Below are 18,510 nucleotides of genomic sequence, written 5' to 3' on the forward strand. Positions count from 1 at the left end.
CTTTTTCTACCTGCCCTTATTGTTGAAATACATCTCTTTCATCCTGTGCCAGATCACAGTATCGCTTTCAAAGGCTTTTTCTTTGGCGGTAAGCTGTTCGTAGATTTCTCCTTAAATAACTTCCTTAAAAAGCACGTACCCATTCTCGGTCACTTTCGATAGCCGCTTACCCACAACACAGCGCGGCTTACTGCAGGGTACTTGAGCGGCGTAGTGGTCATTCTTACTTCGGAGACAAAGGAAGCAGTACTTTCTTGCTTGATCGGAGATGCCTAAGGATTTTGTCGAACTATTAGCGGGCCAATTTCAGAGGGAGATGGGGCACCTAGTGGCAGCAACTTAACATAGATTCTGCTCGCTCCCGACTATTTTGGAGGACCACCGGCCGGAGCCAGAGACAAAAGATAGACATTATTCTTTCCCAAACACTTTTCCTTGACCCTATTTGGGCGTAGTGGGGCCAATCCACACTATGATCAATGGATGCCATTTCTCACTTGGCTCATTTGAGGTAGATCACAAACTACCTCTCCTGACTCCTGTGGTGTAGAAGAATTTGTTGTATTCCCTTGATCGGAGTGGATTGTGGGGAGCATTGGGGACTGATAGCGTATTTGGACAAAGCCGAGTCGACTGAAGGTACCCTCGATGGGCGCCTTTAAGAATGGTGCGCAAGCTGCAGCAATGAGGACAATCTCTTCTACCCTGGTCAACAGAAACACTGTCATCGGGTAACGGAATGGGTCTTTGACCTGCTCAGTTACACTCCAGTGGATGATAAAGTATAGTTTTACCCCGGAGACCACAGCCACAACCATTGTGAGCGCCATTAAGACCATGATGAATACCTTTTCTATAAGTGGCCGGTGTAATGGCCAGATTAAAAAAATAGGTATGGTAGCGAATATAATGTCGCTGGAAAGAGCCATCCCTTTATAAAGTTAGCAATACAAACCCCGAATCTCTATTAGCAACTAACCTGAATATGTGAAGGTATAGATTCGCCAATAATGGAGCGTAAAACAAACCGCATCAGGCACGTATTCCCAGTAGGCACGTAGTGGGCGGCATTGAACCAATTGCCACACAGTGGACGAAATTCCAAGAGCAAGTTGGATCAAGATTAAAATCCAGAGCACTACCCGCCAAGCCTTGGATATTGGGAAGCGAAGAAACATGGCGGCTATTGAAATTCTCGCAAGGCAAGGTGCCCAAAACCCTACGATGAATATCACCAACCACCATTTGAGGATGTTTGTCTGGGAAGCTTGTGAAATGTAGTATATGTGACGCCCGAAGCCATAGTGAACAGTTATTATTGAAGCAGCGAATACGATCAAATCGCATAACTGCCAGAACAGTTAGCGCGTTAATGAAAGGTGTGCCGTAGGTACTCACGAGAGCCAGTGAGATTATATAATCAGTAGCAGCCAGCTTAAAAGTGGGCCAAATTCGCGTGTATATGCGAAGGCTGTAGAAAACCAGTGTTACTACCAACAAGATAGATATACACACGATGAGGGGTGTAGCATTGGTGGTGTTCCCATCGGCTGGGGGCTGCTGATTCTCATCCATGCTGCTTAATGGTATAGAGAACCAAATAGTTCCTGAACCAGGATTTGCCCATTTCAGTGCTCGACGGAAATTGAGTAAAGTAGCAAGCTAGGTTTGTACAGCGGGTAGGGCATCGCTTCCGCCTCTAAAGTACCTAGATCAGGAAGTGACGTACTGTTGACGTATACTTGACGTATAGTGCTGCATGGTGGCAAATTCACCGTGGTAAGCGCCATAGCTATCCGCACGCCTATCTTCGCTTTCTCAAATATTTATGCAAGGGCGCCATTTAGTTCCCAAGCAGGCGCCGCTTATTCGCTCCCTACCCTAGGTCTTCGCGACTATCCTTATTAAGGCATAGCCATTATAATAAGACGTTTCTGAAGAAAACCACAACATGCAAGCCGATTGCCAGCCTGGAGAACGACAAGGACAACCTCTCGCCCGCATTCCGTCCAGAACTAAGGGAGAAAGAAGAGAGAGATCGCATTGACCCAACCGCTCTTCAGGATAGAATTCAAAACCTAGAACATCAGCTGGAACAGGAGAGGTCCCGATTCCCTCTGCACACAAAGGAGAGTAAGCTTTATTTCTCATAACGTAATCCACGGCCGGTCGGGTTACACGGTCGAGTCTGATCCGGCAATCACATTGGAGATTCACGGTGCACACCATGGTCTTGGAGCCAGAATCCCTAAGCTCAAGACATTTAAATTTGAGATGTTGTCGCATCGCGCTTATATTTAGAAGCCTGCAATAAGAAAAAGTCAGTTTAGCTGCGATTTCTCAGGTGACCCTTAAAAAAACCAATTCGAGCTTCAATCCATTGTCCCTTTGTATATCGCCCCTCATTTTGCTTCTTCACTGTTATAAACTGAAAGGTCCTACAGGTCATGATACATTTAAACGTCATGTTTTGCATGACCAGCCCTGAACTCCTCGAACCTATCCGCCTCGGTCTGCAGTTGCTTCAGATGCTGCTTCCTGCCCTCATCTCGTCGGTGGATCTGCTCCTTGATCTTTCCAAATCAACCAATTAGTTACCACTCACACGCATGGCAGAAGCCGTCGGATTTGACAACAAGAGCCAACTCACCTTCAACCTCATCTGAAGCACCTCTTCTTCCTCACCCAGCGTTTCATACAACGCCTCCATCGCCTGCAGACACTCCAGATGGAGCTCCCCGTGCGCATAGTTCAGCCGACACCACGCCTCGGTCCGCGCCAAGGCCATCCTCCCCATGCCGACGGCATCGCCAACATCCTCCGTGGCGGTCTTGAGCCGGACACTTTGGATAAATGTTCTGACCAGTCCACTCTTTTCGAGCTCCCCACTGGCTGCGCTCGACTCGGAAAAGGTAACTGAGGTGGCTTTGCGCAGAACCCTGCGCGCCGATTCATAGTCGCGAAGTTTTTCGTGCAGTTGTACGAGGAAGAGGATGGCCTCGAGGTTGTCCCGGTTGTTTACAACTACGTTCTGCTGGAGGGTAACGGCTTCGTCCAGCCGGCCCTGCTTGAAAAGGAGATAGGCCCGCGCTGGAAGGGCGATATCGCGTGCATCGTCGCCGTCGTCGAAGACGTGCTGGCATGTGTCCTGCACGAGGTCGAGCATCCCCTCTGCCTCGTCTGTCTTGCCATGGTCGACGAGAACGCGCGCCAGGTTTACGATGCTACGCAGCGTGGCCTCGTCCTCGATGCCCTCCCTCGCAAGCCGCAAGTCCATGGCCCGCCGACCGAACCCCTCGGCCTCGGTCGTCCAGCCCTGCTTGCCGCACGACTCAACCAGCGCCTCGAGCAGGATGCACACATCCTCCACCTGATCAGCATGTTTTGTCTCCGTAAACCGCAGCACGTCCCGCTGCACGCGCTCCGCCTCGGGCCAGAACCCCAGCGCAGGGTAGATGAAGATGAGGTCTTTCTTGGTCTCGACCGTCTCCCCGTGGTACTCGCCGCGGGTCTCCCTCCGCCGCTTAAGCAGGTCCGCTGCCAGCTCGAACGCCTCCGTCATGACCCCCTCCGCGACCAACGCCCGCACCAGATCCCCCACGTACACCAGCGTCGTCTCATCCGCATCCCCCAACACCCGCCGCGTCGACTCGGCCGCCGCCCGGTAGTGATCCACCGCCTCACCCCCGCGGTCCGTCTCCTCGCACACCCGCCCCAAGAGGTAACTCGCCAGCTGCGCGGGCTCCGAATCCGCCTCCGCCGCCCCCTGCATCTCCCTCACTAGCGGCTCCGCAGCTGCATAATCCCCCGCCTCAACGTGCAGCCTCGCCAGCTCGCCCATCCCCGTCAGCATATCCGCCGACACCACGCCCCCCGTAAACGCCCTTAACCGCTCTAGCGACGCCGCATGCAGCGCGCGCGCCTCGTCCGCATCCCCCCTCGCGCCTTGCACATCGCCACTATATATAGCGCGATCCCCACCATCTCGTCGTTAGCCTCGGGGACGGCGCGCGCAATCTCTAGGCACCGCACCGCCTGCGTCTCCGCCTCGGCGTGCCGTGTCGCGCGGAGCAGCGCGCCGCAGAGCGCCTGCGCTGCGACGCTGGTCTGCATGTGCGACTCGCCGTGCGTACGGACGGTGGAGGCGACGCGCCGCTCGAGGAGGGTGATGGCTTCAGTGGGTTTGGAGGCGAAGGAGAGGGTGAGGCCGAGCTGGTACTCGGCGGAGAGGGTCCTCGCGTGGTCTGCACCGAGGGCCGCGCGGTAGAAATGCACGGCGTCCCAGCCGTGGGACTCGGAGCTGGTGAGCTGGTTTTGGTGCCGGAGGGTCTCGCAGAGGGAAGTTTTGATGGCGGCAATTTCTAATTCTAGGGACTGGGACGGGGACGGGGTGCTGTTGGGGGAGGAAGCCTGCTGCTGCTCCTCCTCAAGAGCCTTTAGCACCTGCTCCTGAAGCAAACCCGCCTCGACCCAACCCCCACACTTCCCCAACGCCGTAGCCAGCCCTCGCTTCTGCTGTATCGTGTCTGCGTGCTCGGGGCCAACGGTGGACTTGAGCTGGTCCACCAGCGTTGCCAGCGTCTTCGCCTGCTTCTCCCATAGGCCGCGCTGTCCGTAGTGCGAGGCCAGCCGCTCCAGCGCGGTCTGCGTGGCGTACGACTTGCGGTTCCTGTGCGTCTTGAGGCAGGTTTCGACGACGGCGGTGAGGATCGGCTCGGAAGCCTCGTGCTGCGCGTGGAGATCGAGCCCGGCCGCGACGCCCAGGAGGGTGTCAAAGATGTGGAAGAATTCTTTTGGCTTGGCGATGTCGAGACGGTAGGACAGAGAGTTGGACAGCTCGGTGGCGGCGGGGAGGTTGTGCGCCCGGCAGTAGTCGAGGGTGAGGCTGGCGCGGAGATAGAACAGCGGCTCGTGGAAGTCCAGGTCGGGATTAGGGTCGGAGATGGGTTGGGAACAGGAGGCGCGCTTGTCGAGTTCGAGGACGGCTTCTTGGATCCGGACTGCCTCGGCGTGGTTCCCGAGGGACGACTCGATGCCGGCTCGCGCGGTCTCGACTTTGATGGTGACGGGGTGGTGGGCCCCGAATGTGTCGACGGCGTTGAGCGAGAGGGCGAGGGCGTAGTCGTTAGCTTCTTGGACTCTGCCGAGGCCCCAGGTCATGTACGTTTTGTCGACCAGAGACCCCCATAGTTCGATATGGTCTGGGGGGAGCTGGGCTTGGCGTTGCTCGAGGACGGTTTGGTGTAGCGCGGATGCTTCGTCGAACTTCCCCTGGTTGGCGAGGCACTCGTACAGATTCGTCATGGCGCGCAGGGTCGCCAGGTCGGTGTCTCCCAGCCGCTGTCTCTGTAGCTCGACAGCCTTTCGCAGCTTTGCCTGCCGCTCGGCAACCGATTCGGTGCCGTCGCCGCCGGAGAGCTCCGTCTCTTCTCTCTCGAGCTTGAGTTTTTGAAGTGACCCTTCCAGGTCGGCGATGGCGTTCCTGTTCTCTTTGTCGTCATTGGGGGAAACCGGATGATCACCCAGCCATCGCTCGAGGCCTTCCGGGGTAGTCGAATCCGCGATACCCTCCTCGATCATCCTCCGCTGTACGTACTCCCTCAGCTGTCTCAGCTCCTCGAGATATTCCTCCTCCTCCCCCGCCTCCTCCAACCCTTCTATATCCTCTAAGAATGCCCCCGGCGTGAGCCTCTCCCGATCCCCCACAAACATGCGCATCCCCCCTCCTCCACCAACTCGACCACCCTCGCCCGATCTCCCAACTGTACCGCAACATGCAGCCTCGTCCGTCCATGTCCTGGGTCCCCCCGATCCAGCAACGCCAGCACAATCTCCTCCATCCCCACCCGCCACTGATACAGCTCCTCCCCATCCGGCGCCCGCTCGGTCCACGTTGGCGACGCCGTCCTTGGCCGGCGCCCCGCCTCCACCGCTATGCCCACCAACCGCTCCAACACCTCCCCCGACTCAACCACCGCCCCGGCCTGCAACAGCGCATGCACCCCCGACACATTCCCGGCGTACACCGCCATGCCCAGCGCTGTCACCCCTTCTACGCAGGTATTCACTAGCGCCCTGACCCGCTCATGCTCCAGCAGGTGAAAAAGCACATGCACCCCCCTCACCGTCGCCCGCCCCATCGCCGCGCGGTGGAGGATAGTATGCCCACGCAGCTCAACCGCCGCACCACGCTCCAGGAGCAAGTCAATGGTATCGCCATCGCAGTTCGACGCCGTCACCGCTGCCTCGAGCGGGTCCTTATCATCCCAGCGTATATCCAGCCTCGCGCCGCGATCAAGGAGGAGCTGTACCGTAGCTGCGTTGCCCAGTCCTATCGCCACAAACAGCAGCGGGATGTGCATCTCGCCTGCAACCAGTGGCGCGTTGGGGTCTACCCCCGGCCGGCAACACGCGTATCGAGGATTGCGGACGCAACCGCGGTGTTCCCGGCGTGCAGCGCCGCGGCGAGGACGGTCACATCGAGCGGGAGGAGGTTTCTTAAGAGGAGGTGGGAGATGATGGATGGGGCGGCGGCGTCGCGGCGCTTGAGGATGGTGGAGGTGAGGGACAGGGTTTCGGCTTCTTCGGCGGGGCTAAAGCGCGCGCCGAGGGAGATGAGGGATGGGATGGGCTCGAGGGAGAAGCGGCAGGGAGCGTGGCGAACGGCGTGGGAGAGGGGGTGGTGACGGAGGGGGATGGGAAGTTGAGGGTGGTGGTGCCGATGGACATGATGAAGGTGATGGTGTAGGAGAGGGCAGTGGGGAGGGTGTGGCTATGGATTAGGAGGGGAAGGAGGGGGTCGTGTGGGTGGATGAGGTCGAAGAGGTTGAGGGGTGGGAAGGAGGGGGTGGTCCAGAGGGAGGAGCGGTAGGTTTTTTCCGAGTCGAAGAGCAAGGGGAGGAGGTGGTGGAGGTTGAGGGCGACGGCGAGTGGGTAGGTGCTGGTGGTCCAGCCGATGGACTTGGGGTGGTCTTGGGGGTTTATATCGGCGAGGTTTATCGCGAGGAAAGCTTGGACGAGGGGGGTGTTATTGGTCGCGATGGCGATTTCTAGCGGTGTGCCTGAGACCAGGCAGTCACCTATCTGGATTCCAGGATCGGGAGTGCTTTGTAGCAGGCATTCCTGGCCTCCTGGTACGGAGAGCAGAAGTTCGAGAGCGACGCCAGTCTCGCCCGGTGAGAATCCCCCGAGCCAGTGCAGTGGCGTGGCCCGCGGGTCGTTGTCTGCTGATAGCGAGACTCCATTGCTGAGTAGCAGTCGGAGCATGTCGATATGACCGCCGCGACAAGCTGCCGTGAGTATATCTTCGCTCAAAGCCTTATCTGCTACTCGACGGGCAAGTAAAAACTCGACCAGCGGCAGTAAACCCAGACGGGCTGCAGTGACCAGTAAATTCCCTTGAATCTGGGGCATGTCCGAGTCGTCTTCCTCCAGATTTGAAATGCATTCGAGGTCCTCAGCGCACAGCCCTTGAAATCCTTGCAATCTGCCGTGTGCATCTTGGAGATGAACCCCTTGGAGAATTGTCTCGCCCTTCTGTCGTGTGTCAAATATGCGGTTTAGCGCATCCGCTTGCTGCATTTTTTCATGCCCCCGAAGCCGCTCGGGAAAGTACACTCGGCTGTCAAGCTGGGACAGAGAACTCTCGAGCCTGGTGATGGGGTGTTTGATCTCCCACAACTCTGGGGGCACTTCGCCCAGGAGAGCCACATGCAGTCGAAAGACGAGGGTGAGAGCCTGATAACTACCCAGCTGTGCGGCCTCGGCGAGAAGCCCCAGTGCCTTGGGGATATCAACATTCTCTGTCCCAATACCAGACAGATGGCACGTGGCGAGGTCGAATAGGGACCGTCTCTTGTCAACCTTCGATGTTGACGTTTCGACTGCAGAGCGGAGTTGGTCAACCAGATCAGTTTGCACCACAAGCGGCATCTGTGGGATTGCCAACGTTGCTACGGATGGCCTGTCAGTCCCGAAAAATGGTTTCAGGGGAGCGGCCCACGGCTTGTCTTTGTCTTGGGTGGAAGAGAAGCCTATTTGCCGCCTAGGATGGTGGTTAGTAGAAGGCAGGGATATGGACCGGAGCACTAACATCCAGAGCTTATTGCTGAAAGCCTGCTGCTGACGGAAATATTTAACAATTGTGTATATGTCCTCACGATCGTTCGGTTCGTCCTTCAGACATGCCTGGAGAACGCGGTTTACGATGATTTGGACAAGCGAGGCGTCTTCGCTCCCATGTATGCTCCGGAACAGCAGCTCATCCTTTGGTAGGGTGCTGAGTCGAGACACGGCCGCCGTGATGTCCTCGGTGCCTACCAACTCACCGAGAGTCTTGTAATATCGCACGCCTCCCAAGACCAACTCCCAGCAGAGAAGGCCAAACGAGTAGATGTCGCACTTGAACAGTGATTCCGGCTCCATCGGGACGAAATGACTCCTAGATCGTATTTCTGGGGCATTGAAGATCGGTGTACCCAGGTAGACCTGACTCTCCCCCTTGGGCGTGTGGAGATCGACGAGCGAGTGGCCAAAGTCGGACAACTTGGCAAGATAGGGCCGGCCATAGCCCTCAAAGACAAGCGTGTTCTCCATCTTGACATCCCCGTGGGCTATGGCGCACTTGTGGAGAGCCTCGATGCCGCTCGCAATGTCATGCATGAGGTGGGCTTTGGTGAGGAGGTCGAGCTTCTTGTCAGGAGACAAGCTCTGGCAGAAATCCCTCAGGGTCCCGAAGGGAGCAAACTCGGCGACGAGAGAGACATTGGTGCTGTACAGAGAGCTTGAGGGCCCGGACGCAAATTCAGATCGATAACCGAGCAGAGAGACGATGTTGAGATGACCTTGCAGGGGCGGATGCGTGAGGATGCGGAGCTCCTTCAGAACTGTGGCCACGGAGCGTTGGTGAGCAGCCGAGTTGGCTTCGGCTTCGTCGCGGTAACTGTGCTCCTGGAAGATTTTGAGCTTCTTGACGGCCACAACAACGGGTTTCCCGTCTAGCATCTGGTTGAGAGTGCATTTGTCGACGCTGTACGAAGCGCCGTCGCCAGCATATTTCGCTACTCCATCCCAGCCCTGGTTGAAGTCAGTGGCTTTGTAATGCCGCAGCTTGGTATAATCCGTTTCCGAGTCGGACTTGGACCCCGATCCATCCTGGCTCAGACTGATCAAGTAGTTCCAGATATCGATGGGCTCCAGCCTCTTGAGAGGTGCTTCGGCGTCCGAAGCGGCCTTCCCATCCGAGTCATCGGCAGAGACAGGGGCAGCCTCTGATGCAAGCACAGTGCGGATGTCCCAGGTAAGACTCATCTCGAAGCTGTGAAAGATTACGATGATTTGAAGAAAAGGAACCTAAGGTTGGTTGACCAACCGGCCGGAGCCTGGTCAGCACAAACATTCAGGCGCCGATGCTCAGCCGCATCATGCCCCTTACCACCCGACTAGGAATAGCGCAGCTTACAGGGCTTTAATTAATCGAATCCGCCCCTCCTTCTCCCACCCGATCTGTCTACCTCGGTATCGTCGTCCCAGCACCCAATTCCGACCAATTTGCAAAAGAAAAATGGAGGCAGCCGGCATTGTTTTCGGTGCTGTCGTCTTGGTGAAACCCATATGCACCACCATCGACGACATCCTCAAAAACTATAGCGGCTTCGGAAAAGACGCCGAACGTCTCCGGCTCCGCTTCGTAGTGTCCAGGACCAGGCTGGACTCGATGGAGCGAGTCTTGTTTGACGAGAACAAGTTCTCGCCCGCCATCAAGGGCCGTCTGATTGACCACCTCCCAGGCAAAATATGCGACGACATGCTGGCACTTTTACGACAACTCTACGGCCTGCTGATGGAATACGCGGCTGTACGAACCCAATACAAAATGGAGCAGCAGGAAACCAAAGTTGATGTGAATAGCCTGGCAGACCTGTCGCCAGAAGACCGCATCAAGCTTCTTGCTTTAGACAAGAAAAGAACAGACGCATCGCATCAAAAATCCGTCGGGTGGGCGCGGAAAATGATGTGGGTTGCCTTCGACAAGGCCAGCACCGAGAAACTCGTGTCCGAGTTCGAGGCATGGGCACAGAGAACACAGACACTGCTGGAAGCTGCGTGGTGGCCTCTTTCCTCCTTTCAGACGCTTGAGCGGCTGCAAAAGCTCGAAGAGGATAACGACGCCAAAACTGTCGGCTTGCTGCGCGGCATCGCGGTGCGCAAGTTGCTTGTGACTAGCCCGGCATTGATGCATTCCCAGTCCCAAGCGAAGGAGGCAATTCCCAAAGACTTTTTCCCGATTTCACAGGTCGGCGCTTTTGAGCTGGGAACCCTGAAAGGCTCGGATGGCTACTACATGGCCGAATACAAGCAGTATGCCGCTCCTGGAAGGAGTGCCCTCAGCGATACTGTGGTCCGGCATCGAGTCCTTCAGTTGGCAGCCCTGCTCCACGAAGCTCCCATCTCGGATCCCGCCCTGAGGGTGCTGCAGTGTACACACTACTTTGAGGAAACCCCAAAGTCACGCTTTGGACTGGTCTATCTTCTTCCGTCTGCACCCGCACCTGCAACGCTCGCTAGCATCCTCGATGTCAAGTATAAAGGCGGGCGCCCGTCTCTCACCGCGAGGATACACCTCGCCTACAAACTCGCCCTGTGTCTGCAACGGCTGCACACCTACTCGTGGGTGCACAAGTCACTACGGCCGGAAAACGTGCTTTTGTTTCCGCCTGGCAACGACCTCTCCGAAATGGAGAAGGCATTGGAGGATCCGCGGTTGGTTGGCTTCGAATACTCACGCCAGGAGTCGGACTTTTCCGACCAGTTTGGGGAATCTGACATTAAACGGAACGTCTACCGACATCCGACTCGCTGGGGACAACCAACCAATCGATTTGAGAAGATCCATGATCTGTATGGTATGTTTGTCCCGCAGATGATCTCAGTGCGAGGACTTACTGACAAAACCTGCATGTAGCCCTCGGCGTCATCCTTCTAGAAATTGGCCTCTGGTCACGAGCGGACCAACTCGACAACGGGGCCCTGGTTGCCTCTAATATGGCCCACAGTCCAGTCGCTGTGCAGAACAAGCTTCTCAAGCACGCGCAGGTCCGTTTGGGCTTTTACGCTGGTGATGCATTCCGTGACGCCGTCGTTGCTTGTCTCAGAGGTCAGTTCCATGAAACAAACATCACCGAGGCTTTTTCCGGGCTGGTAGACCGGCTCGAAGCGGCAGGAAAAATTCTCTGACTTGAACCCTGATTTGTCCATACCCCTTTCCATTCGGCCAAGAGGTTGAGGAGAGTTTAGACTGCCATTGTCCAGCAAACTTTTGTCAGGGACAAAATTTGGGACCGTGCGCTGGGCGGTGATTGGTGAATGCCGGAGCCAGACGTGCAGCGCAGAGAGCCAGTCAGAAAAACAGAAGCATCGACGGCACAGATTACATCCACCCCCTTACCCTCCAAGCTCGGATGCCGTGAACAATGGAGTCGGGAGAGGCTGGCTACCACGAACCTGCAAGGTATCTCGGAAGTGATTCAATAATTTCCTTGAACTATATCCGGAAGCCCGCCTCTTCGTTCCTAAATGTGGTCGACATCATACGCATTTCTTCGAAAGATAGGAGAAATAGGGGTTCATCAGGTTCTGAATCATCACCTAGGGGCGGACCATAGGAGATGCCTCGGGTTGTTATAGCTGATTCAGTTATCTCGCTTGCCGCCATCGGTGTTATAAGACCTGAGGGGAACTATGAACGAGATCAGCACTACGAGATTTGGGAGGGAACTTGTACAGGAGATTGAGGACCTTTTAATGGAGATGCCCGCCTATTTTCTGTTCGTCAAGCCACTGACTTCAGGCTCCTGATCATCTCCCCCGCGGCCGCCAAAATTCCGTTGCCTAGTACCCTGATCTACCGAATTGAAGCAGGTCACCAAAGGGGCCAGCAGACTCCTTGTCGCTCAAGGTCAGCGACCTGCCAAGACTCCCCCCTCTCTGTAACTTCTTGCTGCGCCAACCTGGCATGGCTAAGGCACGCGTTCCGTCCCCGGTGTGCTACTGATCGAGGCCGTGCCCTTGTATCGCCGGTGATCTGCAATAGTCAGGTTTTTGTCGTCGGGAAGGAACCAACTGGTCGCTGTCGCGTCCTATACTAAAATAGTATTTAATAATACTAATAAATATTGCTAAATTATTAGATTATATCCCTAAAAAGGAAAGAATCTTAGTATAATTATAAATATATATATTATAGGGTTTGCTATATTTATTCTATTTGTATGACCGCACAGGGGATTAGGATCCACCATAGTAGTGCGGTCCTAAAAGCCAGGACCAAGCCCTACATAGTGTGGTCAGGTCCCTGGTCTAGTCTAGTCCTAAGCGGTCCTTGCCTAGGTTTACTAGCTAGGAGGTTCTTAAGATAGGGTATAGTCTTCCCCACCTAGGTATAGATAGTCCCTATAAGTAAGGAAGGCCTACCCATAGTTAAACCTTACTAGATTTAGGTACTATATTACTAACTCCGTATATATATCGCTTTCCTATACCTATGGTAATACACTAGGCGTCCTTTTTATATCTAATCCACTTTGTTGTGAAGGTACGATACTTCAACTTCCTCCTTTTGGGAGACTAGCTAATAGATACTCTACTATGTGGCTAGTATGTAGTGTATGGCCACACAAAGCGTGGCCTAATGAACTAGTACTATGTATTTTAGGGTGGCTGGCTTGTGTATGAACTATGTTATTCCCCCGACTTTTACTCAAGACTCACAAAGGGCTAGGTAAATGCCCAATAAAAGGAGATTACATAAAATCCTTTATTTCTTGGCTTAGAAAGTAATGTATTCGAAAACTAATTTGAGCTTAATTAACATAGTCCAGCAAACAAAAACCTTATACCACTCCCAGACCAACTCTATACCTGGATGCAGTTATTGCATCTTGCGATATTCAGAGGAGTTTAGCGCGATACTTTGAGGTTGATAGACTTTTGTGGTGCAACTCTATATCATTAGCGATACTATGGCTGCGGGACCACAGCTCTAGCGACTCACCCCAACCAATAGCATACGATTGCGTAGCAGGAATCGGCTATCGGTTATACAAAAAAGCACATGTCATAAGCCGAAATTTTATGTGGGGAACCCGCAGGGCTAATGCGGGGTGATATGAAAAGTCCCACAACAATCCCCTCCCTTGTCGCACTCACAGCACAGCCTATGGCTATTTGGTAAAGTCAATCCTGGCTGGAAGGATTTTATGGAAGGAAAAGCTTTTCACAAAGAAAATGGACGCAGTTTGTTTTCGGGCATGCATAGACCGAGTTTGTACTATGAGTTCGAGGTAAAGTGACGGTTCCTCAGCATTTTAGTTACAAAAGTACAAATATCCAGTCTACTGTAAAATGAACTATATAAATAGTTTTCTATTCATCGCCTGTTACATCCTGCAACTCGGGACATGGGCGTTAAGTGCTACTGTTGTCAATGTGACAAGCACTGTTTTGCTTTCACCTGCCGAGTCGCTTCGGCCAGAGAAGCCTGTGCATGATGCCCACTATCACTCATTCTCAATTAAAGTCTGCTATATAGTAGACTCTGCTGGAAATTATACGTAATATACACAATCAATCCTCAATGGTTTCAATATTAATTTGTCTGTTCGACCTGAAGACATCCCAATCTATTCTCTCGCCGAGTTATCCAGAACCCTCAAAGACATATCTGGCAAGGCCCCAATATTCCGTGTCGGCGGGAGTACGCAGAACTCAGCGGTCTACTATCCGGACCAGAAGGAGGCTATCCTAACCCCGTTTGATTCTATTGCTTCCTGCCAGCCGAGACACTCCTACCTTGGCCCTAACGTTATGCGGTCCTTCAGGAAGTTCCCAGACGGATCCCAATACATTTTTGGTAAGAAAAATCGGAGACCCCTAAAATAGAGGGGGTATTAAGTCGCTCACCAGTATTCCTTCTACCCTCGGCGTGCTGTATACTTGGTCATCGGGCCATACGCCAAAGTAAATCGCCGAAGACCGGGCCCGATAAAATACATGAGCAAGGTGAACGACAGGATAATATAGGCCACGCCAACTAGCTCTCCGAAAGCATTCTTTAACCCTTGGCTTTCGAACCATTTGGAAATGTAAGTCGAGATGAGGCAGACGATCACGTTTCGAAGAACAAATACAATCACAATGGTTTCCCCAGCGACCTGTATTAAATCGGTACTCAATTGGTCATGCCATTATTTGATGGTGTTATTAGGAAGGTTCCACTCACTGGGCGATAGGCATCTACCACGTAGGTGACGGCGATGTTCGCAGCAGCCGTCGCACCGAATCCTTGCATGCCATATCCAATGGCGGCACCAGCCCAAGCTTTCCCTGTCGCAATCACCAGTCCGAAGGTCAACAAACCCATTGGTCCGATTACAGCTGGTATCATCATGGCCGGAAGTCTATACTCCGGCTGTACATGCTCACCATGGCGCTTGGTAGCGCGAGTGGCGATCCAGTCAATGAGCCAACCACCAAAGAAGAAGCTGAGCACGGAGCCCGTGAAGCCTGAGAGGGACAGCAATCCAACGCTATGCAGTGACCAGGAGTAGGGTGGAGCCGTGAAGGTTTGGGAAGCTGTGAGCTGGATTGCAATATTGCTTGCATCCATAGTCAGCAACAGCGTGTAATTCATCCCTTGGACTTAATATTCAAAACTCACCACCCGATAAAGAGTCCCACGGTCAGTCCGCTGAACCAGATAGGAGGATAACCCATGAGCTGTAGGGTCTCAAACACCCATTCGAAGAAGGATGCGTCTTGGTTTATGCCTGCGGTTAGGGACATTGAAGCAGCCCAGCTTCTCTTTGGCGCGTACATCTCAGCGGATCGATCGAGTTCTCGTACACCATTAGGAACAATATAAGCTGTCTCTCTAACAAGGGGAACAGCGAAAATGAAGGTCACGGCTGATACTATGGCCATCACACCGCACATCCAGTGCCAGCCCAAATACTGGGTGATGTATGCGTTAATGAAGGGCCCGAAAAAGGCGCCTGCCGATATAGCAACATTGAAAATCATCAAGGTATGGCCCCGCTCGTGAAAAAAAAAAGGTCTGCCGCTACGCTGGGCACAGGGGCGTCTGAAGCAGCGGTCAAGAAACCACCAACTATTCGCGATGCCAGGAGATTACCGTATGATTTTGAAAAGTAGCTCCAAATGTTGGTGATGCACAGGAAGAGGATTGACACAAGGTACACCGGACGTTTGCCAATTTTTCTGGCCATTGGCATCTGCAGCAAGATGGTTAAAGCAGGTGGTGGACGGGTAGATGCGAGAGCTAAGCTCACCCAAAACAAGGCGCCAAAGCCCATCGCAAGTACCTGCAGCGATGCTACTAGGACCTCAGTGCCAAAAAGAAAAAAGGCAGGCAGTGATTGGATGTGTAGACGGCTTACTCAAGTAGCTTGCTTCTGTCGACGTCTTGCCAAATTCCTTGACGATTGGCTTGACGGCAACCGTGAACGCAGAAGAATTCATAAACGCTAGGAAGGTGAACCAGCAGAGGACGAGATATGTCGCATACTTCTCCCATTGCGGCCAATTCTATGTCTGTTAGCACAACTTGGTCGCCTCTTTGGGGGTATTATTTTACCAGTGGCTCATTCGGGTCGTTCGTCGGCTGGGGGCGTAAGATGACGCCGGACTTGGATGTCCTGCCCATGATAATGTCTTGGTCGGCAATCTCGCCATGGAGGTGCCGAACCTCCACGGATTCCTTGGCCATGATGACCTCACAAAGCACTGTCTTTTGCGAAGGAGTGGTTGGTTCGAGAATTCACGGCGATTGCGGAAGAGAGAGCAAGGTAGGAAGACCAGGTCCAGCTTTTCAGCTCAAGGCTCAACTCTTCCTAGACTGCGCCAAAACCCACAATGGCCTAGAGGGGTTGCCCTTAGGCGCACGAGCCCACTATGGGGGGCCTTAAACAATACAAGCAAAGGGGAGAGTTTACCTCATACAGTATATTACCCAATAAATTAGCAGCTTTATGCTAGATTCTATGAAGATTTGGGGGCCAATTGGGGGCCCACAGCGGGCTGTGGGTCGGGCTCGGGCTGGGGGATTGAGCCCAAGGCGAATGTGGGTTGGGCTGTGGGCCCGGAGTCCGGCCCAAACATGGGCTTTGGCGCAGTCTAACTCTTCCTCTTTACATCGAATTGACGCTGAAAGAAACACCTAGGGTATTCAACAAATCCTAGTGTACCCGCCACCTGTTAGTAGGAGCTCCGCACTACCTAGGGCTCGCGGGGACAATCAAATTGCCGAATTTCTGGATTCGCACCCCACATGGGTGAGATAAGGTTCCCGAGAAAAAGGTGGGGTTGGCCGGAGCCCCACACAAGGCTCGGGGGGATAAAATGCCGGATTTCCGGATTTGCACCACTTGGGGAGCGGGGTATTAAATCGAAAAGGCTTATTCATGACCTTCAACAGCCCGAGTGTATCGCTTGTAAGTTCACGTTCAGCCATGGGGTCCCACAAGGTTCCTATCACCTTTGCAGCTCTGCTGTACGACCGTTTCCAGCCGTTGCACTCAGGAGAGGTCGTGCCAGAGGGCATCGATCTTAATTTCCTGGCTCTCCATCACCCAAGAGATATCTTTGATCGGATGTCGGGTGGCAAAGAGTTTGATGCGTCCGAACTCAGTCTCAGCGAGTATATTTGCCGATACGCGATGGGTCTCCGCGATTTTGTTGGAATACCAGTCTTTCCATCCAGAGCGTTTCGGCATGGATACATTGCAGTGAACAGTACTATTGTCAAAGGACCAAAGGATTTGAATGGCAAAAGGATTGGGGTGCCGCTTTACACCATGACGGCCGCAGTCTGGATTCGCTCAGTGCTCAAGCAACATGGCGTCGATCTTGACAGCATCCATTGGGTCCAGGGCTCCTTTGTGAGCGCCGAAGGGTATGGTAAACCGGCGCCGATGCCACTGGTAGAGCCTGTGAATATTACACAGAACAATAGCGGCAAGTCGCTGAGCCAGATGTTGGAGGATGGCGATATCGCTGCAACAATCGGGGCGGACCTTCCGCCGTGTTTTCGGACCGCTGAGCATGTTAAGAGGCTATTTCCTGATTTCAAGGACGTGGAGAAGACATACTTTAAGGAGAAAGGTGTTTTCCCCATTATGCATACGGTGGTCGTGAAGCGGGAGCTCGTCGACAAGTATCCTTGGCTGCCATCAAGTCTTTTCAACGCTCTAAATGATGCAAAAGAGGCTGCAAGGGTCCGCATGCGCTTTTTGGATGCTCTAAGATATATGCTGCCGTGGCTGGCCGCCGACATCGACGAAATTGACCAGATCTTCGGAGGTGATGCCTGGGTTTATGGTGTCGAGCCGAACCGCAAAACACTCGAGGCTCTTGTTGATGCTCTGTACGACCAGGCAATGATAAGCAATAAACCCACCCTGGATGAGCTCTTCGCTCCTATCCGGGGCCAAAATTGGAAGGTTGGCTGGGGAACAACGCTCCCAAAGCCTTCGCAGTGACTCGCCCATAGGGCTCTAACCGGCTTGGCAGGTGCCATGATTCCAACCCATCAGAATTCTATCTATTGGCAATGTGACCCCGCATGCAGCCTTTAGTGCGTGGCTACAGGCATATAAACAATAGGAAAGGTGCACTCTTTACCCTAGGCTGAGCATTAGACTCCCATCTCACAACTTCCGGATAAAAAGAGCACAAACCCCGCGACGGGATATCTAGGTTATATGAATAACTATAACGTCAATTATTTTGTAACGTGTGTCCCAATGAATCTAGTAACCTCACGCGTTAAGATTGTGATTTAAAATCTTATAATCTTCTACCTTCCACTATGCCACCCAAAACAGCCAAAAACATCGAGATTCTCTCCTGAGAAAGAGGGTAGGACATTCCTTGCGATATTCGCTGTAAGAAGATAATAAAGTCGCACTGTTTGTGAAGCTACGAGCATCTACAATGTTCCTCGTACCACATCAAGCCCCGACTTTATGTATATTCCTTTCGAGCTGCACAACGCGTCAACTCACATAAATTGACAGCAGTGGAAGGTTAATTACTTGCATAATAGATATTATCTCTAAAGCGATGTGGAGGATCTGCGCAACCAGCTTCTATCCAATATATGATGACCTCATATTATATATGGTTAGGAACCTGCGGGATTGTTCTATCGTACAATAGACGCTCAATGATGACATTCTCGGTTCCTAACTTCAACAAATTCCAAAGCGAGGGGAAAAGTTCACGCATTCTCTTCTTCACGCCATGATCATTACTTAGACTTACACGGAGTATAAGGGGTGTGAGCTGACTACATAAAGTCAAATTCAGCACCAGTCCCAAAATAAGCCGCTTTTAAATGGGGCCAAAAGCACTAGGTTATGATGGCGATGCAGAAAGCAATAAGGGGCATATGATGGTCTCTAAGCCATTATATGACCGGAAATCTTGATGATT

At 53.2% G+C, this 18,510-nt stretch overlaps 6 protein-coding genes across 6 annotated transcripts; 2 read left to right on the plus strand and 4 right to left on the minus strand.

Annotated features, from left to right (window-relative positions):
- Window positions 1-2,590: 2,590 nt before the first annotated feature.
- Window positions 2,591-3,853, minus strand: N7482_010075 (tetratricopeptide repeat protein; the record flags this gene model as incomplete). The annotated part of the gene is made up of 1 exon (XM_056692199.1): window positions 2,591-3,853. The coding sequence occupies one exon, from the start codon at window positions 3,851-3,853 to the stop codon at window positions 2,591-2,593; it is 1,263 nt and encodes a 420-aa protein (XP_056538156.1).
- A 41-nt stretch (window positions 3,854-3,894) lies between these two features.
- On the minus strand, window positions 3,895-6,362 carry N7482_010076 (ankyrin repeat domain-containing protein; the record flags this gene model as incomplete). The annotated part of the gene is made up of 2 exons (XM_056692200.1): window positions 3,895-5,755; window positions 5,821-6,362. The coding sequence occupies 2 exons, from the start codon at window positions 6,360-6,362 to the stop codon at window positions 3,895-3,897; spliced, it is 2,403 nt and encodes an 800-aa protein (XP_056538157.1).
- Window positions 6,363-6,498: 136 nt separating this feature from the next.
- On the minus strand, window positions 6,499-9,309 carry N7482_010077 (ankyrin repeat and protein kinase domain-containing protein; the record flags this gene model as incomplete). The annotated part of the gene is made up of 1 exon (XM_056692201.1): window positions 6,499-9,309. The coding sequence occupies one exon, from the start codon at window positions 9,307-9,309 to the stop codon at window positions 6,499-6,501; it is 2,811 nt and encodes a 936-aa protein (XP_056538158.1).
- A 253-nt stretch (window positions 9,310-9,562) lies between these two features.
- On the plus strand, window positions 9,563-11,235 carry N7482_010078 (uncharacterized protein; the record flags this gene model as incomplete). The annotated part of the gene is made up of 2 exons (XM_056692202.1): window positions 9,563-10,904; window positions 10,964-11,235. The coding sequence occupies 2 exons, from the start codon at window positions 9,563-9,565 to the stop codon at window positions 11,233-11,235; spliced, it is 1,614 nt and encodes a 537-aa protein (XP_056538159.1).
- A 2,735-nt stretch (window positions 11,236-13,970) lies between these two features.
- On the minus strand, window positions 13,971-15,784 carry N7482_010079 (uncharacterized protein; the record flags this gene model as incomplete). The annotated part of the gene is made up of 6 exons (XM_056692203.1): window positions 13,971-14,210; window positions 14,279-14,654; window positions 14,717-15,050; window positions 15,191-15,391; window positions 15,456-15,603; window positions 15,653-15,784. The coding sequence occupies 6 exons, from the start codon at window positions 15,782-15,784 to the stop codon at window positions 13,971-13,973; spliced, it is 1,431 nt and encodes a 476-aa protein (XP_056538160.1).
- A 742-nt stretch (window positions 15,785-16,526) lies between these two features.
- N7482_010080 (uncharacterized protein) lies at window positions 16,527-17,555 on the plus strand (the record flags this gene model as incomplete). Its single annotated transcript, XM_056692204.1, has 1 exon — window positions 16,527-17,555. One exon carries the CDS (start codon window positions 16,527-16,529, stop codon window positions 17,553-17,555), a length of 1,029 nt encoding a protein of 342 aa, XP_056538161.1.
- Window positions 17,556-18,510: the final 955 nt, after the last annotated feature.

Source organism: Penicillium canariense, assembly GCF_028826845.1.
Source record: "Penicillium canariense strain IBT 26290 chromosome Unknown utg000008l_segment0_segment0, whole genome shotgun sequence".
NCBI classification, from domain to species: Eukaryota; Fungi; Ascomycota; class Eurotiomycetes; order Eurotiales; family Aspergillaceae; genus Penicillium; species Penicillium canariense.